The following is a 22,165-nucleotide window of genomic DNA, read 5'->3' on the forward strand; positions in this document are numbered from 1 at the left end:
AAGTCAGACAAAGCAGTGAGAATAATAATAATAAATATAATAGCAAACATAGCTGAGGACTTACTATATTCCAAGCATCTCTAATCTCATGTTAGTATGATACAACTCCATGAAATAGGTAGTCTCATTTTTTTCAAATAAAGAAAAGGGCTCAGTGGGTCATTTATTCAAGGTCACCCTGTAGCAAGTGGCAGAGACCAGGCAGTCTGACTCCACATCTGTCCTCCCAACCACTATGATGCCTTGGGAAGTACATATGCAGCCTAAAGATGCAGTTCTGCCACTCCCAGAGTTCTCCCTTTTAAGAGCCTGAGTGACATTGGGGTTGGAGGAGACCTTTGTTGGAAGAGTCGCTTATGAGGCAATACGAGGAAACCTCTGACTTTGATGTCTTTTGCATCCTTTTTTTGTCCTTCTGACTTTTTTACCCCTCCCCTCAGCTGTCTCAGGCTGGAGACCTCATCATGGAAGTTTATATAGAGCAGCAGCTCCCAGACAACTGTGTCACCCTGAAGGTTGGTCCCGAGGGGACTGGAGGGGAAATAAGAGGATAGTGAGGTTCCAGGGGCAATGGCCTGACCAGCATGGATTCTCTGCTCTTGCCCTGACCCCAGGTGTCCCCAACCCTGACTGCTGAGGAGTTGACTAACCAGGTACTGGAGATGCGGGGGACAGCAGCTGGGATGGACTTGTGGGTGACTTTTGAGATTCGCGAGCATGGGGAGCTGGGTGAGTATGACCATGCCTGTGTGTTCATGCATGTGTATATGCGTGTGTGTGGTTGTGCGGTCAAGGTCATCAGTGACTTCATGTTACCAAATACAGTGGACTCATCCACTCATCCATGCAAGCGGACATTCAACACAGTTGACTCACTCCCTCTTCCTCAGTATTCTTCCATCTTGGCCTTAGTGACCCCCACAAGCTCGTAGTTTACCTTTTACCTTAAAGGGAGCTTGTCTTCCTCTTTTGCCCAGACTCCAAATGTTGGAGAGACCCATGGCTCAATCCTAGGCCCTTTTCTCTTATCTATCTACATTTCTCCTTGGATGAATTAACCCATTCTCATGGTTTTAAATGCCATTAATAACCTAACACCCAAATTTATATCTCTGGCCCACATCTCTCCTCTCAGCTCCAGACTCATATCCAAATGCCTACTCAACACCTCCACTTCTGACTAGCAACTCAAATGTAAAACATCTAAGACCAATTTAGATGATTTCTAGCCCCTTTCCTAAAAAAAAAAGCCTAGGCCATTCTCCAGTTTTTCCCAACTCAGTAAATGGTACCACAATTCACCCAGTGATTAAGGCCAGAAACCTGGGAGTTCTTTGGGACTCCTCCCTTTGTGTCATCTTCATACCCAACTCACCAACTAGTCTTGTCGATTCCATTAGAATTGATCACTTCTCTCCATCTCCACTGCTACCACCATCCTAGTTGAAGTCACCATTATCTTTTTGTTTGTCAACAATAACCACTAAAATGTGTGGCCCCAGAAAGGGGATAGCTGGACAGTGTTCCATGCTTGCCTCCCTACAATCCATTTTCCATGCAGCAGCCAAGTGAACATTTCAAGCATAAATCAGCTCATATCCTTCCTATGGTTAAAACCCTTCAGTGGCTTCCCATTGAACTTAAAGTATCATTCCAGTCCCTTACCACAGCCCACATGGCCTTGAATGTCTGGCCCCTGCGTCCTCCATGCCTCATCTCACATCACCTGTTCTCGTATCTATCCTCTTTGCTGTAGCTACATTGGCTGTTTAGTTCCCCAAATACATCTTTCCTGATTGCCAGCCTTTGTTCTTGCATTTTGTCATGCTTGAAATCTTCTACCACCCAATCTTAGCATGGCTTGCTCTTCCTAATCCTTCAGATCTCTGAGTCTCGTCTTCAAGTGCCACTTTTGAAAGGTCTTGCCTGACTACCCTATCTCAGTTGCTGTCCTGTTGCTCACTCAGCTTATTGTTTCTTGCAAAGCAATTATTTGTCTGCAATTATTTTGTTGTCTGTACCCTCACTAGACTGTGTGCTTTGTGAAGGGAGGCCATGTGTATCATGCTCACCACCGTATCCCAGGGCCAGCACAGCCTGGCATAGAGACAGTGAAAAATAAATGTCTGTGGTTGGATAGTTGAATGGATGAATGAATGACTGGTGAGAGCTGGGGGCTTATTATGGATATGCTGATTGATATATAAACCCTCACCTTTCCCCTTAAGAGCGGCCACTGCATCCCAAGGAAAAGGTCTTAGAGCAGGCCTTACAATGGTGCCAGCTCCCAGAGCCCTGCTCAGCCTCCCTGCTCTTGAAAAAAGTCCCCCTGGCCCAAGCTGGCTGCCTCTTCACAGGTGAGCCTCCTTCCTCTGCCCAGCATCCCCCAGGTCTCTCCCCTAGCACCCTCCACCCAGGATTGCCCATCTATGCCCAGGTATCCGACGTGAGAGCCCACGGGTGGGGCTGTTGCGGTGTCGTGAGGAGCCACCCCGCTTGCTGGGAAGCCGCTTCCAGGAGAGGTTCTTTCTGCTGCGTGGCCGCTGCCTGCTGCTGCTCAAGGAGAAGAAAGTGAGGCCCTGGGGCCAGAGGCGTGGGATGCTGGGTGGCCATGGAGAGAAGCCATGACTGCACCCACCCTCTGACTCCACAGCCCATACTCTCATCAATCTCATTGCTTCCCTGCCCCCGACTTCTGTGACCCTGTGACCACAGACCCCATTGCTTCCATGACGTCTTGACATCATTAACCATGATCTCTCATCTCTCCATCTCGCTGACTCTGTTTCTGTTCTCAGAGCTCTAAACCAGAAAGGGAGTGGCCTTTGGAGGGTGCCAAAGTCTACCTGGGAATCCGCAAGAAGTTAAAGCCCCCAACACCGTGAGTTTTCTTCCCCAGCCCGCACTTCCAGGGCCTTCCTGCCTTCACCCCCCTGCCCTTTCTGACTGCCCCATCACTGTTCTTCTTTGTCTCCCAGGTGGGGCTTCACATTGATACTGGAGAAGATGCACCTGTGAGTACCTCCTGCCCTGGCTTCTCCTCTGTCCCAGCTCTGCACCCTGTCTTTTCTCTTCCCTCTTTCTATGCTCCATTCCTATAGCTGTGATCCTCTCTCTCCCTCTGATTCCACTCTGATCACCCCAGCTACTTGTCCTGCACTGACGAGGATGAGATGTGGGATTGGACCACCAGCATCCTTAAAGCCCAGGTGAGGGGAATGAAAAGGCTGAGGGCTGGGTCTGTGGTCCCCCTGGGGCCCAGCTATCCTCCTCAGTGCCTTTCATACCCACTGGTGCCAACCCTTCATGCTTCCACCAGCACGATGACCAGCAGCCAGTGGTCTTACGACGCCGTTCCTCCTCTGACCTTGCCCGTCAGAAGTTTGGCACTATGCCTTTGCTGCCTATCCGTGGGGATGACAGTGGAGCCACCCTCCTCTCTGCCAATCAGACCCTGGTAAGGCACCCCAGCCTGCCCCAACCCCTGATTCCTGTCGTAACCCTTGTCACATTGCAGTAGGGAGTGGTGTGCCTGCTAGCCTGGTGCCATTCTATGCTCACTGTCCCCCTCCCTTCTGCCTTCTTCACCCCCATTCCCCACCCCTGTCTCTTGTTGCTAGTCCTCACTGTGTCTTTATGTCTTTCCCTCCCCTTGTCCCCGCCCCACCTGTGTCCAGCGGCGACTACACAACCGGAGGACCCTGTCCATGTTCTTTGTGAGTATTGTGCCTGCTTCAGCAGTGTACCTGTCAACCTTGTGTTCCTCTGTGCTGCCTGAGCCCCGGGTGTGCTGTTTTCCTCATGTAGGCCATCAGGGTGTGTGTGTGTGTGTGTGTGTGTATGTGTGTGTGTGTGTAGGCCATCAGGGTGTGTGTGTGTGTGTGTGAGAGAGAGAGAGATAGAGAGGGAGAAAGAGAAAAAGGGAGAGGGAGAGGGACAGGACAGAGAGAGGAGGCCAGAAAGGATGAGGAAAATGAGGGATGTAAGATGCGGTAATAAAAGGAGAAAGGTCGGGCACAGTGGCTCATGCCTGTAATCCCAGCACTTTGGGAGGCTGAGGTGGGTGGATCACCTGAGGTCAGGAGTTCAAGACCAGCCTAATCAACATGGTGAAATCCTGTCTCTACTAAAAATACAAAATTAGCTGGGTGTGGTGGTGCATGCCTGTGATCCCAGCTACTTGGGAGGCTGAGGCAGGAGAATCACTTGAATCTGGGAGGCGGAGGTTGCAGTGAGCCGAGATCGTACCACTGCACTCCAGCCTAGGCAACAAGAGTGAAACTCTGTCTCAAAAAAAAAAAAGGAGAAAGTTGTCACAGAATCTGTGAAATAGAAGGAAAGTGATGAAGTGAATGCATTTTGGAGTTAGACCTGGGTTCAAACCCCAGCTCTACCATTCACTCATTATGTGATGCTGGGCAACTTACTTAACCCCTTTGCATTCAGTTGACTCTTTTGTAGTGTAACGCACTGCACAGGGTTGTTCCAATATCATATATGCCAAGTATTTTATAGCATCTGGCCCAGAGGAAGAGCTCAGTAAATGTTAGTGATTCATAATCTGGTAACTTTAACTATGTGCCCACTCCTGCCATCCCATTCCCATCCAGCCGATGAAGTCATCCCAGGGGTCTGTGGAGGAGCAAGAGGAGCTGGAGGAGCCTGTGTATGAGGAGCCAGTGTATGAGGAAGTAGGGGCCTTCCCTGAGTTGACCCAGGACACTTCTACCTCCTTCTCCACCACACGGAAGTGGACAGTGAAGCCAGAGAACCCCCTCACCAGCCAGAAGTCCTTGGATCAACCCTTTCTCTCCAAGTCAAGCACCCTTGGCCAGGAGGAGAGGCCACCTGAGCCCCCTCCAGGCCCCCCTTCAAAGAGCGGTCCCCAGGCACGGGGATCCCTGGAGGAACAGCTGCTCCAGGAGCTCAGCAGCCTCATCCTGAGGAAAGGAGAGACCACTGCAGGCCTGGGAAGTCCTTCCCAGCCATCCAGCCCCCAATCCCCCAGCCCCACTGGCCTTCCTACACAGACACCTGGCTTCCCCACCCAACCCCCGTGCACTTCCAGTCCACCCTCCAGCCAGCCCCTCACATGACCCTAAGACCAGCAGTCTGAGAGGGTAGGTACCAGAAGACCCGGAAGCTCTTATCATGGCACTGTTGCAGCTTCCTCTGCCCTGGCTGGAAAGACTCCAGAATCCAGTGTGGTGCTGTGGAAGGAGCACTGGACTGAAGGCTTCAGTGGCTGCGTGTCCCAGGACAGGTCATGGCCCCTCTCTGGGCCCAGTCCATTTATCTGTACCATGAGGTAACTGAAGTAAGGAGAGAAGTGAATGTCAAACTGTGTTTCTTAGAGCCGTAAGCCCCACATATTTTCCCTGAACAAGGGTAGCTCCTGCTTTATATATTTAATATGTAGGGGTTCTGTGAGAGATTTTGGGTTTTAAAGGAATGGTTTTACTGCATTAAAGAAAAAAAATGCTTTGGAAACCAGAGGCCTGGATGATGTTAAAGTCTATCCTGTCCCACTTCCTACATTCTGGGACTACAGTGAAGCCTGGAGTAGGGAGACTGATTGAGTTTGGGAGCTGGGACTGGGGGAGTCAAAAATAGATCAGTAATTGTCAATAAACCTTGGAACCAAAAGACTACCATTCTCATTCATTCATTGAACAAATATGTATTGTGCACCTAATTGATGCCAGGTCTCGGCATATAGCATGAACAAAACAAACAGGGCCCCTGCTCTTATGGATCCTCCATTGTGGAGGGGAACAGAAAATAGCAAATAAACACATAAACCAGTACTTGAACAAGTGAGTTTAGTGCTGTGAAGAAACTGAACCAAAGTGATGAGCTTGAAGAGTGATTGTGGAGGCCAGGCACAGTGGCTCACACCTGTAATCCCAGCACTTTGGGAGGCTGAGAGGGATGGATTACCTGAGGTCAGGAGTTCCAGACCATCCTGGCCAAGGTGGTGAAACCCTGTCTCTACTAAAAGTACAAAAATAACCGGTTGTGGTGGCACGTGCTTGTAATCCCAGCTACTCGGGAGGCTGAGGCAGAAGAATCACTTGAACTTGGGAGGCAGAGGTTGCAGTGAGCCAAGATTGCACCGTTGCACTCCAGCCTGGCAACAGAGCAAGACTCCATCCCCCCAAAAAAAAAAAAAAAAAGAGTGATTGTGGAGATGGCCTTTGGACTGGGTGGATAGGGAAGGCATCTGTGAAGAGTTGCAAAGTAAGGGAAAGAAGCTGTTGGAGGAGACAGATGGAATGCTGGAAGGAGAAGATTCTGGAGAAAGAAAGTAGGCATGAAGAACGCTCTGCACTGGAAGGGACTTGGTCTACCGAGGGAACAGCAAGGAGGCTGGAGCACAGTGAGCGGACAGTGGGAGGAGAATACAGGCTGAAGTAAGAAAGACCAGCAGGGTCTTCCATGCGTAGCCTTGAAGGCCATGGATTCTATTTGGATTTTATTCTGAAGCAAGTGCATTTTAAGCAAGTAAATTATGAGATCTTATTTCCCTTTAAAAAAGAAAAAAAAAAGGTTGATCACTCTGAGTGCTGTGTGAACAGTGGGTTGGGGTGAGGGCAGTGTGGAAGCAAGGAGACCAGATATTAGACCAGAAGTCTAATAATGGGGGCTTGGACTAGGATGGTGGTCTTGGAAATTGAGGGAAGTGGATCAAGGTTTTTGTTTGTTTATTGTTGTTTGAAATAGAACCTGTAGGACTTACTGATGGATAGAATGTAGGGTAGGAGAAGGCACACTGACTCTGGGTTTCTGACTTAACTGACTGGAGGAAATGCGGTGCCATTTAAAACGTTAGGCGGGGAGGATCAGGCTGAAGGAGCTTTAAAAGCTTTAAAAGTTGAGGTTCCTATTAGATATACTAGCAGAGGTGTCAGTGGGGAGTTGGAATGTGAATCTGGAGTTTTGAGCCATGTCAGGGGTACTGGGAGAGGTACCTGAGCCAAAGAAGCTTAGGTGAGGAGGACGGGGAATGGGGGAGAGGCTCCTCAGGAAGCAGTGCTAGGGCTGGAAGATCCTAAAGGTGGCAGGGGCTTCCTGCGCATCTCCCAGCTCTCGCCGACTCACTGGTGTCGTTTAGTTTTCAGTGGGGCCCAGTCTTTTTCCCTTTGGGCCTGGTTTCTTCCTGGATCCAGGCATCTTTCTCACCCCGCTCACGCTGGCTTTTCCAGTTAAGCGGGAATTAGGAAAAGATCTGGGACCAGCCCTCTCTTCGTCAGATGCATCTTTGCTCAGGTGCCCAGTGACTCAGTTTGCCTGGTCACACATTGAATTCCTCGCCATTCCTCATCATTAGCTCGGGGACTGGTGATCTACATATGCAAATGAATAATTATCAATAATTACAGGCTGAATCAGTGGCTACACTACAAATAGAACTCAGGCGTCTTTACTCAGATGCCTGGGGTTCTTCCCACCGCCCAGCGGACGCTGCGTCCGCCCCGCCAGCCGGACCCTTCCGGCGTATTCGCAGCAGTAACAGGTTTAGTTTTTCTGCGGCCCCCTCTCGCTTCCGCGCCCTGCGCCGTCGCTGGACAAGTCGTGGGCGGGCAGAGGGCGGGGCCTGACCTGGCCTTGGGCGGGGCTCCATAGTGGGCGGGGCTTCCTCGAGTTCCGGAGTCCAGTCGCTGGCCGCCTTGCTGGAGCGGAGATGCAGCCGCCGCCCCGAAAAGTGAGCTTGGCCCTGAATGGGGACTCCTGGCGGGCTGGGGGAACGGAGGGAGCTAAGGGGGCATCCGACTTGGGATAGGAGACGGGAAGGCGGAAGGGGTCAGACCCCAAACCAGAAGAGGAAAGAGCTCAGCCTCTCCCTGGCCCCGCCCCCTCACTGCTCCCTGCGCGGAGTGTTTTTTAGGTCCTTGCGCTGGGGTCTTCATCCTCTCCTTGCCCCCTCAGGTGAAGCCCGCCCAGGAGGTGAAGCTTCGCTTCCTGGAACAGCTGAGCATCCTTCAGACCCGGCAGCAGAGGGAGGCGGATCTGCTGGAGGATATCAGGTAGCTCCCCCAACCCCCTTCATTTACACTCACCTTCGTCGTTGTGCTCCACTGCTCCCCAACATACATGTGCTGGGGTGGAGGAACAGGGGCCAAGAGCTCCCCAGCCGACCAATCCACAGCCCTCACCCTAGGCCTGGCCTCTCCAGATACTGGATAGGAATGCTCCCCCACTTAACCCCCCCCAACCCCCTCCCACCCACATAAACACACAGGAACCCTCCCTCAAAGCCCTTGACTCCACACCACTGCCCCCAACCCCACGATCAACCTTAGGGCAGAATCCCTCTCCCTCTTCCAGACCTGTTGGAAGGCTGGCAGACATCGTACCCAGGCCCCCATCAGTCTTCACCTCTAAGCCTACAGATGAACCTCTGGGGTGGGGAGGATCCTGCTGGGGCCCGGGGCAGTAAGGTGAGGGTTTCCTGTGTTGCAGCTGCCTGAGGTGATCTCAAAGACTCCTATCAGTTCCATTCCCTCTGGGTGTAGTTACACTCTAGGAAGCTGGCTCCCCCCACCGCTTCCTCTTGCCCAGAGTAGAGGACTGAGGATGGGAGAACAGGACCAAACATAACCTTATCCGCCACCTCACCCCCCACCTGCAATCTCCGCAGATCCTACAGCAAGCAGAGGGCAGCCATTGAACGGGAGTATGGGCAGGTATGGGACTTTTCTCTGGACCTTACCTCTTGTTCCAGCCTCCTTTACATCACCAGTAATGTCTGTCCATACCTATCCCTATTGTGGTCAAGAGCAGATACCTAGAGTCAAGCAGACTGGTGTCAGATCCCTGTTGTGTAATTATAGCCATGTGACCTTGGACAAGTTACTTAACCTTTCTTGAGCTCGGTTTCTTTCTCTGTGAAATGGGAATAATAATAATACCTTACCTTCATGTAGGGTTGTTGTAAGGATTAAACAAATTAATGACTATAAGGCATTTAGCAAAGCAAGTGGCACATAATGTACTCAAAGAATGGTATTATACTCTGATCTCATATTCTGCCAGTTGGGGTGGGTCTTTGAAAGGGAACTTGGTTCTGTGATGGCTTTTTCACCAGGCACTCCAGAAACTGGCTGGCCCATTCCTGAAGAGGGAAGGGCACCGGAGCGGCGAGATGGACAGCAGGTGGGCCCTATGGAGGGGGAGGGCCACAGGGGTCAAAAAGTGATGGGGAGCTCAGCCCCAGGAACCTGTGGGGATGAAGGCCTAGCAAGTGGGGAGGGCACGTGAGCTGTAGGTAGAGCTGACACAGCAGCAGCAGAGGAGCTGACCCAGCAAGGACACTGTGGGTGGGGTGGAGGGCAGGAGTGAGGCTTGTGGCTGAGCTAATGGGCTGATCGATTGATGGGCTCCCAGACAAGGGAGGATGGGAAAGCACTCTGTCTCCCATGGTGTTGGTCAGGGGATAGGGGGCGGGGGTGGTCTCATGAAGCTGTGGAGTGCTCTCCTCCTCAACACAGACCTTCTCTGGGGAGGGGCAGGACAGTGTCCGGTGCCTGGCGCTGCCTGCTGGATGCCACCGTGGCTGGGGGCCAAACCCGGCTCCAGGTGTCCGACCGATACCGTGACCTAGCAGGGGGTACAGGGCGGAGCGCCAAGGAGCAGGTGCTTAGGAAGGTATGGCTCAGAGGATGGGGTGAAGGAAGAGCTGGCTTGGGACCAAAGGTGGTCTAGGTCAGGACTTTGTGTATGCATCCCAATAGGGAACAGAGAACCTCCAGAGGGCGCAGGCCGAGGTACTGCAGTCTGTCCGGGAGCTGAGCCGAAGTCGGAAGCTGTATGGGCAGCGGGAACGTGTGTGGGCCTTGGCACAGGAGAAGGCAGCTGATGTCCAGGCCAGGTGGGATCATGGACAGTGAGGAAGCCCAAGGTTGGGGAACAGGGAGGTGGGGCTGTCTAGGGGTGGAGCCAAGTCACCAAAGCTGGGCCCGACTCTAATCTCATATTCTCCCACTTGGAGTGGGCCTGACTCCTTTCTCTCATCTGCACAGGCTAAACCGAAGTGACCATGGGATCTTCCACTCTCGGACCAGTCTCCAGAAACTGAGCACCAAGGTTCGAGGGATGAGGGCATGAGTGGGGGCAGGGAAGAGGGGGGCAGAGTAGTCTAGTGGTTTGGAACCTAGGTGCATATGTATGAAAGACTGGGTTGAATCCAGGCTCTCCTACTTCCTGGGTAGGTGACCTTGGTTAATTTACTTGATCTCTATGAGCCTTATTTTCTTCTATAAAATGGAAAGAATACTCTTCTTTTTCAGTCCTTTAATATGCATTTATTGAGGATCTGTATGTACTAGGCACTGTTCTAGACACTATGGATACAGTGGAGAACACTACCAATGGAGGTCCTGCCCTCACAGTCCGGTTAAGAGAGACAGACAGCAAATAAATACTTAGATTAAGATGAAAATAAAACAAGGTACTATGATAAAGAATAACAAGGGGGTAGAATTTAGAGGGAGGCCTCTCTGAATCGGTGGCCTAGCTGTCAAGAAGGAGCTGGCCTTGCAAAGATCTAGGGGAAGAACATTCCATAGAGAAGAAATGGTGAGTGCAAAGGCTCTGAGGTGGGAATAACTTTGTAGGCTCGAGGAACTGAGAGAAGGCCAGTATGGCTGGAGTACTGTGAGCAAGGGAACAAGCACTTGAAAAGAGGTCAGAGAGGTTGCGGGGGCCAGCTCATATTGAACCTGGTGGACCATGATGAGGAACAGTGGATTTTATTTTAAATGCGTGCAGAAGGCACTAGAGGATTTTGAGCAGGAGTTGTGAGTATGCAATATTTTTAGTGTAGTGCCAGGCACATAGTAAGCACTCAATAATGTGAGAATCCATTCTGGATCTGGCTTCTCAATTGGTCTTGGAAGGACTCTGGGGGTCTAGGGCTTCCTATTGACATCAGTTTATCCTCCTAGCTGTCCGCCCAGTCAGCCCAGTACTCCCAGCAGCTGCAAGCGGCCCGCAATGAGTACCTGCTTAACTTGGTGGCTACCAATGCTCACCTCGACCATTACTACCAGGAGGAACTGCCAGCTCTGCTCAAGGCCAGTTTTAACCCAGACACCCCTGTCCCCCGGCAGGGAGGGAAAGGAGGACCTCCCCCTGCTTCTTGATCCCCGTGACAGTGGGTGGTACAGGGGATCTTGTCTGCTTAGAGTGGGTAGATGATACATACATGGGCTCTGGTTCTGCTCCTAGCTGGCTGCATGGCATTGTGCAGTACATTTAACCCTTCTGAACCCCAGATTCCTCATCAGGGATAACCCTTTCTCTGCCTATCTTATAGCACTAGTGGGGCTCAAAGTAAAGAATGGATGTGAACGTTGTGTTTTAAACTTCTAAGTGCTCTGCACACATGAGGGCCTTTCTCATGAAGAATGTCTTCTTCCCTCCTTCCTATACCTCATGCCCATCACCCATCAAATCTGGAACGAGCCTCTTTTACAGTAGAAGTCTGGTAGAGGTCTGGGGGAAGGGTGGTGTCAGTATCTTGGGGTTCTCTCTAGGCCCTGGTCAGTGAGCAGTCAGAGCAGTTGAGGGACCCCCTGACCTCCCTGAGCCGCACTGAGCTGGAAGCCGCAGAGGTCATCCTGGAGCATGCCCACCGCGGAGAGCAGACAACCTCCCAGGTGAGGGCTGTGGCCTCTAAGCTTCCCCAGGCATCCTTTTTACCCTTCCCTCCCAGTGCAGCCCTTTGTGCTTCACACATTGTCCTTTTTCTTTCAGGAAGTGCTAGGGACAGGGTTGGAGAGTGAGCCAGTGAATGAGTGACTTTGACTTTTCCCAACCCCTAGGTAAGCTGGGAGCAAGACCTGAAGCTGTTTCTTCAGGAGCCTGGCGTATTTTCCCCCACCCCACCTCAGCAGTTTCAGCCAGCAGGGACTGATCAGGTGAGATCTTCCTGCTTGTTGGAACCAGGCCACATATAAAGGCGACTATGATTTAGGCCTCCTCCATTATCCTTGTCTTTGTGTTAACTTAGTGAGTGTTACACTGTGGAGAGGGGGTTTCAGAACTCCCGCTCACCTCCCTCCCAACAGGACACACAAAAAAAAAACACACCTCAGTCCACCTTTCAGTCACTTGACTGCACCATCCTCTTCATTCTACCTCTGTCCTTCAACCTGGATCCCATTTCTGAAGCTCTGTATCTCTATGTCCACATTACCTGTGTCCATGGCCATAGGCATGTGCCCCTTCCTCTTTGTCCTTGTCCTTGGAGGTCAAGCAGAGGAGGGAACTGGAGAGAAGGAACAGCCTCAGGTCCTCCTCACAGCACCCACTGACCCATTCAGGTGTGTGTCCTGGAGTGGGGAGCAGAAGGCGTGGCTGGCAAGAGTGGCCTGGAGAAAGAGGTTCAGCGCTTGACCAGCCGAGCTGCCCGTGACTACAAGATCCAGAACCATGGGCATCGGGTGAGGTGGGGGGCACAGGTGTCATGTGTACCTTCTTGTCTCAGCAAGAAGAGCTGAGAGAGGGGATCTTGGAGCCATTGAGGGTGTCATGGAGCTACAGAGGGGAGGGAAAGGTATTTTAAGGTAACAGTGTGGCACAATAGTTAAGAGCACAGTTTTTGGAGCTAGACCGACATAGGTTCAAATTCTCTTCTGTTGCGTCCCATTTCTTTAACTCCGGGTAAGGGAGTGACTTAACCTCTCTGGACTTCAATTTCCTCATCACTAAAGTAGGGCCAATAATAGCACCCACCTTATAGGGAAGATTAAATGACATAATGTATGTGGTGCAACTAGCAAAGTACCAGTTCCATAGTAAGTCATGCCCCACAGTATTTCCACCCACCCCTGTTCTCTGCCTTCCAAACCAGGTACTGCAACGACTGGAGCAGAGGCGGCAGCAGGCTTCAGAGCGGGAGGCTCCAACCATAGAACAGAGGTTACAGGAAGTGCAAGAGAGCATCCGCCGGGCACAGGTGAGGCACGCCCCTGAGGTTAGAGATCCCACCTTCTCAGGCAAGCCCCACTCCCTCTACTCCTCTTTCTGATGGTAGGAAGGAGGGAAGGGAGAAGCAGAGAGTAGACACTGCCGTCAGCCAGGTTCCACTAACTTCCTTCCTCCCCATGGCAGGTGAGCCAGGTGAAGGGGGCTGCCCGGCTGGCTCTGCTGCAGGGGGCTGGCTTAGATGTGGAGCACTGGCTGAAGCCAGCCATGACCCAGGCCCAGGATGAGGTGGAGCAGGAGCGGCGGCTCAGCGAGGCTCGGCTGTCTCAGAGGGACCTCTCTCCAACCGTGAGCTCCTCCCCCAACACTACCCATCCTTACTTAGAAGGGAAAAACTCCAGTGGAAGGCAAACCCTATAAAACTGGAATCACAGTTGTGCCTAACTCAAAGGGTTATTGTGAGGCTTAAGTGAAATCATTCATATATCATTCTTTGCATAATTTCTGGCATAGAGTCCTCAGTAAATTTTTATTATGAGCATAATAGAATGATTAAGAAGTAGGGTTCTGGGGCAGTCTGTAAGGGCTTTGAGTACCAGTCACTCCACTTATGAGCTGTGCAATCTCGAAAAGTGACTTAACCTTTCTGAACCCGTTTCCTCATAAATAAAGTGAGGTTAATAGTTGTGCAAAACTATTAACACTGGGTCATTATGAAGATTAAATGAGACAACATACACAAGATATTTTGTATTGTGCCTGGCACATAGTACGCACTCAACTACTGTAACTCTGCTATTATTGTTAGTATTATCCTGCTCTGTGGTGACTGTGGTTGTGTACGTGGTGAGTGGATGGGTGCAGCTGCCTTGGAGGGGGATCCATGGTGTCCTTTAGGGGAAAGATGGAAGAGTGGGAGACAGAACCAGTGCTTGAGAGTGGGCCCCATATGAGGTCTGTTCTTTGCCCCTCTAGGCTGAGGATGTTGAGCTTTCTGACTTTGAGGAATGTGAGGAGACGGGAGAGCTCTTTGAGGAGCCTGCCCCCCAAGCCCTGGCCACTAGGCCCATCCCCTGCCCTGCACATGTGGTATTTCGCTATCAGGTATGAATGGGGGTGGGGACCTCTGCTGGGCAAGGGTGGGGGACAGCCAAGTCCTGAATCCTTCGTGTGTGGCCCAGGCAGGGCGTGAGGATGAGCTGACAATCACGGAGGGTGAGTGGCTGGAGGTCATAGAGGAGGGAGATGCTGACGAATGGGTCAAGGTGGGTATGGGACCCTGGGCTCTGACCTTGGGTTGGGGGCAGTAGGAGGGACTTCTCTATTGCCCCCATAGACCCTTCTAGGCAAAGCTAGAAGCCTGAGTAGAGGAGAGCCAGGGTCATGGACTGCTGAGGTAAGTCTAATATCTGTTCACATTGCTGGGTGAGCAGGCTCGGAACCAGCAAGGCGAGGTAGGCTTTGTCCCTGAGCGGTATCTCAACTTCCCGGACCTCTCCCTCCCAGAGAGCAGCCAAGACAGTGACAATCCCTGCGGGGCAGAGCCCACAGGTAAGAAAGGGAAATTTTGGGTTAGGGGACCCTGGGTATAGAGAAGAATTGTTAGGGGTTGTAGCCCTGGGGTGTCACGGTCCTGGGGCACTGCCACCCACCTCCCTCTCACCGTCTCTCCTGGGCCTCTAGCATTCCTGGCACGGGCCCTGTACAGCTACACCGGACAGAGTGCAGAGGAGCTGAGCTTCCCTGAGGGGGCACTCATCCGTCTGCTGCCCCGGGCCCAAGATGGAGTAGATGACGGCTTCTGGAGGGGAGAATTTGGGGGCCGTGTTGGGGTCTTCCCCTCCCTGCTGGTGGAAGAGCTGCTAGGCCCCCCAGGGCCACCTGAACTCTCTGACCCTGAACAGGTGAGGCTTACCTTCTCCCTGAACTCCCCAGGCACCTCTGGGTTGACCCTCCCACCCCAATAAAGCCTCATATTCATCTTACTGCCCCCTCTGCTCCCCAGGTTTACCTCCTATAGTGGCCTGGGCCTCCCCATCTCCTATGGGGGGGCAGGGGAAAGGGAAGCCAAGGCAGCCTTCATAGGAGTTTGGGGGTCTTACTTTAGTGCTGGATAGATCTGAGTTCAAATTTCTATTGTATGACTTGGGCAATGATTTAACCTCTCTGAGCTTGTTTCTTCACATGTAAAATGAGGATAATACCTACTTTAGCAGGCTCACTGTCATTAGAGATAATCGAGGTAAAGCCCTCTCTTTTTTTTTTTTTTTTCTGAGACAGAGTTTCGCTCTTGTTGCCCAGGCTGGAGTGCAATGGTGCGATCTCAGCTCACCGCAACCTCTGCCTCCCGGGTTCAAGTGATTCTCCTGTATCAGCCCCTCGAGTAGCTGGGATTACAGTCACGTGCCGCCATGCCCGGCTAATTTTCTATTTTTAGTAGATATGGGGTTTCGCCATTTGGTCAGGCTGGTCTCGAACTCCTGACCTCAGCTGATGCACTCGCCTTGGCCTCCCAATGTGTTGGGATTACAGGCGCGAGCCACCATGCCCCGCTGAGGCAAAGCCTTTAGTGCAGTGGAATGCAGAAGGTGTTTCAATATAAGATATCTGTTGTTATAATGTATATACATACAGCAGAAAGAGAATAGGAGTGGGCATCAGGAGAACTGGGTTCTAGCCAGCACTCTGCCAATAACTGGCTCTGTGATTTTGGACAGCTGGCTTAACCTGGGTCTCACTTCTAACATAGGAGTCATATTATTAAAAATGCCTACCTCATGGGGTAGTGGTGAGGATTGAATGAATTAGTACATGTGAAATGCTAGCAGAACACTTGAGACATAGTAAACATAAGCATTCAATACATATTGGCTGTTGAAATATTTGTCAGCTACACCCCCCACCTGAATGCAAGCATTTGGCCACTTCCTGTATTGGGAAGTGATGAGGAAGGAAGTGGAGATGGGATGAGAGGAAAAGCTGGTAAAACCTCCCCGCATGCCAGGAATAACTCTGTGCCCACCCCACCTCCAGATGCTGCCGTCCCCTTCTCCTCCCAGCTTCTCCCCACCTGCACCTACCTCTGTGTTGGATGGGCCCCCTGCACCTGTCCTGCCTGGCGGTGAGTGGAAGGAATTGGGAACCGTGGGAGGCTAACAGACAGGAAGAAGGAGGAAGCTTGGACTCCCAGGTCACGCTCTGGTCTTCTCCGTGCCTTCAGGCATCTCGAGATAAGGTCTATTGCAGCTTGGTGGAGAGCACTTGCCTGGGCTCTGGAGCCAGGCTGACTGGTTCAGGTCCTGCTCTGTCATTTTCAAGTGTGTGGTGGGATTCTGAACCTGTCTGGGCCTCAGTTTATGTTCTTTATGAGGTAAGGAAAAGGTACTAGCTCATTGAATTCTTATGAGAGTTAAAAAAGATGCCTGTGGACTACACAGCATTGTGCCTGGCACACAGTAAGTATGCACTCACTGTTATTATTTTAAAAATTAGCTAACTTCTCTCACAGTGTCCTCCCAATATGCACCTTTTGCTCCTAGTGTACAGATACCTAGCTTTGTATCACTATTTTTTCTGATGCCCACTTTTTTTCTTTTTTAAATGTCTATAGCAGTTTTATTTTATTATTATTTATTTTAGATTCAGGAGGTACATGTGCTTGTTTGTCATATGGATATATTGCATACTGGTGGAGATTGGGCTTCTAGTGTACCTGTTACTCAAATAGTGAACATTGTACCTGATAGGTAATGTTTCAACCCTCTCCCCTGCCTCCACTCCTACCTTTGCCCGCTTTGGAGTCCTGGGAGTCTGTTATTTCCATCTCTATGTCCATGTATACCTGTTGTTTAGCTCCCACTTACAAGTGAGAACATGCAATATTTGGTTTTCTGTTTCTGTGTTAGTTCACTTAGGATAATGGCATCCAACTCCATTCATGTTGCTGCAGAGGATGTGATTTCATTCTTTTTTATGGCTGTGGAATGCCTGCCTTTTCTAAAACCCTCTGGTACTTCCACCTTGTCCACAAAGAGTCTCCCTCTCTGGAGTTACCACCATCTCCACCACCCCAAGTTCACTTTGCATGACTTAGCACTTAGTCATTTATTGTGTTGAGCTTTCGTTATTGGTTTCTTGACAGCCATTGGGTGTGGGAGCACTAAGTATCCTATCTCCCTTTGTTTTGTACCTTGAGCAGAGCTGATTATACAGCAGTTGCCCAATAAATGTTGAGGACAGCGGATAGAGTGATGGATTTTATGGTCTAGGATGGTGACCATTAATTTAACAAATATTTATAGAATGCCACTGTCCTAAGTGCTGGAGATACAGCATTGAACAAAACAAAGTCTGAAGACTGACTTGTGGTTCTTATTTCCAGACAAAGCCCTGGAATTTCCTGGGTTCCTGGACATGATGGCACCTCGACTCCGGCCGGTAAGGGCCCTTTGCCTTGGAGGAGATTGTATGTAGAGGGGTTATTCCAACTAGTCCTGTTTTGTCTGCAGGGCTGAGGGAATAGACAGGGATACCCTTAAGGGAGAACTCTGGAGCACTAACTGTGTGTTCCCTACAGATGCGTCCACCACCTCCCCCGCCGGCTAAAGCCCCGGATCCTGGCCACCCAGATCCCCTCACCTGAAGGCCAGGGAAGCCTTGACCCCCAATGATGCTGCTGTCCTTATCTTCAAGCTGTCAGACCACACCCTCAATGATCCAGAGCAACACAGCCAAAAGCTGGAATCTCCCTTATTTCCACCCTCACCTCCAAGGGTGGAAACTTGCCCCTTCCCATTTCTGGGGCTGGAACCCACTCCTTTTTTTCCCACTGTCCTATCATCTTTAGGACTGGAACTACTACTTTCTCTTCTGCCATCACCCTATCTAGCGTGGTGAAATGCCTGAAATCTCTGGGACTGGAAACCATCCATCAAGGTCTCTAGTGGTTCTGGCCCACCTCTTTCCCCACCCTGGCTCCGTGACCCACCCCACTCTGGATGCCAGGGTCACTGGGGTTGGGCCGGGGAGAGGAACAGGCCTTGGGAATCAGAAGGAGCTGGAGCCAGGATGCGAAGCAGCTGTAATGGTCTGAGCAGATTTATTGACAATGAATAAAGGGCACGAAGGCCAGGCCTGTGCCTGGGCCTCTTGTGCTAAGAGGGCAGGGGGCCTACGGTGCTATTGCTTTAGGGGCCCACCACGGGCAGGGGCCTGCTCCCAGCTGCCACGCTCTATCATATGGAGCGAGGTATTGGGGAAGGTGGGGCAGGCAGCCTGTTGCAGGCAGGGGAAGGAGAAGAGACTGAGGGGCTGTGACGTCTCCTGAGGCCCCCAGCCTGAGACTGTGCAACTCCAGGTGGAAGTAGAGCTGGTCACTCAGCTGGGGGGCAGTGCTGTCGAGTGGAGGGGAGGGCCTTCATGCCCACCCACCCCCTGGCCCTGCCAGCTGGTAGTCCATCAGCACAATGAAGGAGACTTGGAGAAGAGGAAGAGTAAGTGTTGCTTCCTGTTCAAGCTGTGTCCAGCTTTTCCCCTGGGGCTCCAGGACCTTCCCTATCTCCACCACCAAACCAAGGGATTTATAGCAAAGGCTAAGCCTGCAGTTTACTGTGGGGGTTCAGGGAGCTGAAAGGCTTAAGTAGTTTAAGTAGGTGATGGGAAGATGAGATTACCTCATTTAGGGCTCAGGCAGACTCACCTCACATACTCCCTGCTCCCTGTGGTAGAGACACCTGAGAGAAAGGGGAGGGGTCAACAATGAGAGACCAGGAGTAGGTCATATCAGTGCCCCCCAGAGTAGAGAGCAATAAGAGCCCAGTCCAGTGCAGTCCCGGCTGTGTTTTCCTACCTGGTGATTGGAAGTGTCTGGTTTGCTTGGCTGCCCATTTGCCTCTTGAGTGGGCAGCCCTGGGCTTGGGCCCCTCCCTCCGGCCCTCGTTGGCTCTGCAGAAGCTCTGGGGTTCCCTTCAAGTGCACGAGGGGCTAGGCTGCTATCCCTGAGTCCTCCATTCTGTACTGGGGGGCTGGCTAGGACCTGGGGCTGTGGCCTCTCAGGGGGCAGCCTCTCCATGGCAGGCATCCCTGCCTTGGGCTGCCCTCCCCCAGACCCCTGACCACCCCCTGGGTCCTGTCCCCCACCAGAGCCCCAGCTCCTGTCCGTGGGGGAGCCATCACGGTGTTCGTGCAGTCCATAGCGCTTCTCAATGTGTGTCACCCGGAACCTGGGAGGGGAGAGAACACTGGGGTTTAGGACCACAACTCAGAGGCTGCTTGGCCCTCCCCTCTGACCAGGGACATCCTGAGTTTAGTGGCTACTTCCCTCTGGCCTAAGGTAGGGGAGGCCTTCTTAGACTGTGGGGCACATTGTGTAGCCTGATTTCTGCTGGAGCTCCCAGTCCAGGAGGAAAGAGCCAAGGCCCACTTTTGGGATCAGGTGCCTGATCATTGGGCCCCCTACCTCAACTTCCCTTTCCCTGGAGCACCTGCCCCACCTGCCCACAGAGAACACAGTGGTCTCCCCTGTCCGGGGGCGGCTTTTTCCTTCCTTGGAGCGTCCCTGACGGACAAGTGGAGGCCTCTTGCTGCGGCTGCAATGGATGCAAGGGGCTGCAGAGCCCAGGTGCACTGTGTGATGATGGGAGGGGGCTCCGTCCTGCAGGCTGGAGGTGGCATCCACACTGGACAGCAGGGAGGAGGGGAGCAAGGGTAACATTTCCATTTCCCTTCATGTTTTGTTTCTTACATTCTTTCAGCATGCTCCTTAAAACCCCAGAAGCCCCAATTTCCCCAAGCCCCAACATTTTTTCTTGTCTTTATGTAATAAACTCAATATTAAGATGTTAGTGACCACATGTTCTTCCTCCCAGGGCTGTTTACTAAAAAGAATATTGCTTAACCTAAAGGAGTGGCACTAGAGGTGAATGTTAAGCTTGATGATACCTAGATGAGAGAGATGGTTTGAAGGAATTGAGATTTCTACAAAACTTCTTTCTTCCTATAAGTTAGCCAGCTTTGCCCTTCTCCCAACCCCATACATGCAAGGAGGCTGGGAGACGATTGTGCTGGAGGAGAGGATACTCTCCAAGGCAAGCTAAGTCATGCTGGTCCTTGTTTCCAGCTCACCTGGACAGCTGCACTGTCCCTTCTCCTTCACTGTCCCCCAGCATCTCCTTCAAGGCCTCAGCATTGGCTGAGGGAAGAAGGAAAAGAGGGAGTCAGTGGAGGTGGAGGTCAGGGCAAGAGAAGGTTGGAGAAGAGGGAGCAAGGGGCTATGCTAGACCCACCTTCATTTTGGATGATGCAGCGAACAATCCTTTCTACTGTGTCCTCATTCATGTCATCGTCCTCAGCTGAAGGATGAAAGAGATTGGCAAGGAAGCAGGAATGAGTCAGCTTTGAGGGAACATTACCTGGTGGCTCCCATCATTTATTGCTTAGGACATACCCTTTTACCTACTTGCTATCATGCTGGACCTCAGCATTTCAGGGACCAGAAAAGATGGGGACACCAATGCAAGCCCAAGACTACCATCCAGAGGACCCTTCCTGCCCATGCTGCCTTCTCTAGTTTTGCTTTCAGAGTGGTGTCACCCCACTTGCTAACTCAAGAGTGCATCGCTAGGCTTCCTGAGCAGGTTTGATCAGGATTCGGCCGGGGTCTGTTGGTCAGGGAGGCAGAGGTGAGGGGCAGAGGTGTGGAGAGAAGGGTGAAAGGTGACTGAGCCAGGGTTCCAGGCTCCTCACTCACGGGGCTGAAGCTGGGCATCGTCAGGCTCAGAGCCCCTCGACGTGCGGCAGCGGTAGCCCTTCTTCTTGAGCACGTGGCAGATCATGAAGCCTACCAGGCCCATGAGGAAGAAGACCAGCACAAGCAGGAAGAGCATATACAGCCCATGCTGGGGCGGTTCCAGGTCAGGCTGTGGTTCCGACATGAGGCCCTGGGGGGCGAGCGCGGGCCAGGACGCCTCCTGGGTTTAGGGGGCTGCAGCTAGGAATTGGGGAGGAGTAGGAATGCCGTCCTCAGGATCTGAAACAAGCACGTCTAAGACGTCCGGCTGAGGTCCGGCCCCACCCCCTACCCAACCAGGGAGCTGTCCGGGCCAGGGGTGCTGTTTCGCCAATACCGCCCGAGGCAAGAGGTCAGCGTATACGCAAGCTCTCTACCATGACCCTGGTCCCGCTTCCCCGACGCCCCGAGCGTTCCCCTTTCCAGCTCGTTCACGCTTCTGTCCCTCCCAAGGACACTGCAGCACGAGATGGGACGGCATTCTTAGGCGGCGGGAGCAGAAATCGTGCCTGAGTCAGCGCCCGTACCTCCTCCGCGCCGGCCTGAGCCAGGCCTCTGCAGCCCCTTCCTCTCAGTACTCCCACACCCCTCTCCCTTTTTGGTTTCTCCCACCCTGACCACCTGGTCCACCCGGTACCGGTGATTTGGTTCTGGTTCCGGCTTCTGCTGGGGTTCCGGCTCCAGGGGCGTCCTAGTGCGGCTCAGGGCCCCCGACGCCCTTCCGGCGCTCATCCCTTGATTCCTCCCCTCCCCCTTCGCCGCCTCACCGGCCCCGGGCTGTGGCTGCGGATACCCGCGCCGTGGCAGGCGGGGGGAGGGAAGGACAGGGAAGGATGCGGGCTTGCTGAGAGCGGCGGCCGGCTCCAGGCAACTCCGGCCCTGGGTCAGGGAGATCGCCTCCGCTGCCGCCCTGGCTTCCCAAATGCCTTCGCCCGTCGCGGGCCCAGGACCAGGGGGCGGAGCGCAGGTGTGCGAGGCGGAGAGCGTGAGCTCTGCGCGCGCGTGACTGCGGCGGGTCCCCCCGGGGCAATGTGCGGCGCCGAGTCTGGGTCCGGGTAGAGGACAGGCGTGGGTGTTGTCCACTGGTCTATCCGGTACGCCTGGCGCAGCTCCTGCCCTCAGGTGCCCCGACCGAGCGGAGAGTCAGGAATCTTCCCCGAGGGCTGGGGGAAGCCGGCTTTCCGCACCTTTGAGGGACGGAGTGGCGGGATCTTCGGAGCTTCCTAGAGAAGTGACCACGGCCTGCGCCTGGTTTGGGGCAAGCGGCTGGATGGGATGGCTCGGCTTCCCGAGAATCTGACCCCCGGCCGGAGACAAATGGCCCTTGCATCCTAGGAGCGATGCTACCAGTTCCCTGCCCAACTCGGGACGCTCAAAGCCCCAGATCCCTGGAGAGCGGAGCCGGGCGAGGGGCGGAGCTCCCACGGGGGCGTGGCCTGGGTGTGGCTG

The 22,165-nt window shown here is 52.7% G+C and overlaps 3 protein-coding genes across 17 annotated transcripts in view; 2 read left to right on the top strand and 1 right to left on the bottom strand.

Moving 5' to 3' along the window:
* Window positions 1–5,654, top strand: part of ARAP3 (ArfGAP with RhoGAP domain, ankyrin repeat and PH domain 3) — a 35,205-nt gene extending 29,551 nt beyond the window's left edge. For 5 of the 6 annotated variants that reach the window (XM_055285853.2, XM_055285856.2, XM_063642708.1 and 2 more), the window contains 10 exons: window positions 441–515; window positions 615–729; window positions 2,229–2,357; window positions 2,438–2,571; window positions 2,799–2,881; window positions 2,979–3,014; window positions 3,146–3,209; window positions 3,320–3,457; window positions 3,678–3,716; window positions 4,611–5,654. In XM_055285853.2, coding sequence (XP_055141828.1) covers window positions 441–515; window positions 615–729; window positions 2,229–2,357; window positions 2,438–2,571; window positions 2,799–2,881; window positions 2,979–3,014; window positions 3,146–3,209; window positions 3,320–3,457; window positions 3,678–3,716; window positions 4,611–5,096 — 1,299 coding nt within the window. In that variant the 3' untranslated portion in view covers window positions 5,097–5,654. The remainder of the gene's footprint in view (window positions 1–440; window positions 516–614; window positions 730–2,228; window positions 2,358–2,437; window positions 2,572–2,798; window positions 2,882–2,978; window positions 3,015–3,145; window positions 3,210–3,319; window positions 3,458–3,677; window positions 3,717–4,610) is intronic. The other variant, XM_055285855.2, reaches the window with a different exon arrangement.
* Window positions 5,655–7,588: 1,934 nt separating this feature from the next.
* On the top strand, window positions 7,589–18,094 carry FCHSD1 (FCH and double SH3 domains 1). 2 transcript variants are annotated; one of them, XM_055285896.2, is made up of 20 exons: window positions 7,589–7,705; window positions 7,930–8,027; window positions 8,642–8,687; window positions 9,089–9,156; window positions 9,507–9,648; window positions 9,735–9,871; window positions 10,023–10,086; window positions 10,947–11,075; window positions 11,538–11,660; window positions 11,826–11,921; window positions 12,327–12,446; window positions 12,857–12,961; window positions 13,117–13,278; window positions 13,906–14,034; window positions 14,112–14,195; window positions 14,364–14,481; window positions 14,614–14,834; window positions 15,964–16,051; window positions 17,312–17,367; window positions 17,507–18,094. In XM_055285896.2, the coding sequence occupies exons 1-20, from the start codon at window positions 7,685–7,687 to the stop codon at window positions 17,570–17,572; spliced, it is 2,073 nt and encodes a 690-aa protein (XP_055141871.1). In that variant the 5' UTR covers window positions 7,589–7,684; the 3' UTR covers window positions 17,573–18,094. The 2 variants fall into 2 exon arrangements, with proteins under 2 accessions (XP_055141871.1, XP_055141872.1); XM_055285897.2 differs by having other exon boundaries at window positions 9,513–9,648.
* On the bottom strand, window positions 18,012–22,141 carry RELL2 (RELT like 2). 9 transcript variants are annotated; one of them, XM_063642725.1, is made up of 9 exons: window positions 21,354–21,489; window positions 21,094–21,198; window positions 20,678–20,917; window positions 20,214–20,279; window positions 20,053–20,119; window positions 19,422–19,607; window positions 18,779–19,151; window positions 18,629–18,662; window positions 18,012–18,405 (listed from the first exon to the last, which is right to left on the bottom strand). In XM_063642725.1, the coding sequence occupies exons 3-8, from the start codon at window positions 20,859–20,861 to the stop codon at window positions 18,630–18,632; spliced, it is 909 nt and encodes a 302-aa protein (XP_063498795.1). In that variant the 5' UTR covers window positions 20,862–20,917; window positions 21,094–21,198; window positions 21,354–21,489; the 3' UTR covers window positions 18,012–18,405; window position 18,629. The 9 variants fall into 9 exon arrangements, with proteins under 9 accessions (XP_063498795.1, XP_055141880.1, XP_055141878.1 ...); XM_055285905.2 differs by having other exon boundaries at window positions 21,094–21,173; window positions 21,354–21,461; XM_055285903.2 differs by lacking the exon at window positions 21,094–21,198 and having other exon boundaries at window positions 21,338–22,141.
* Window positions 22,142–22,165: the final 24 nt, after the last annotated feature.

This window comes from Symphalangus syndactylus, chromosome 7 (genome assembly GCF_028878055.3).
Source record: "Symphalangus syndactylus isolate Jambi chromosome 7, NHGRI_mSymSyn1-v2.1_pri, whole genome shotgun sequence".
Classification (NCBI taxonomy): Eukaryota; Metazoa; Chordata; class Mammalia; order Primates; family Hylobatidae; genus Symphalangus; species Symphalangus syndactylus.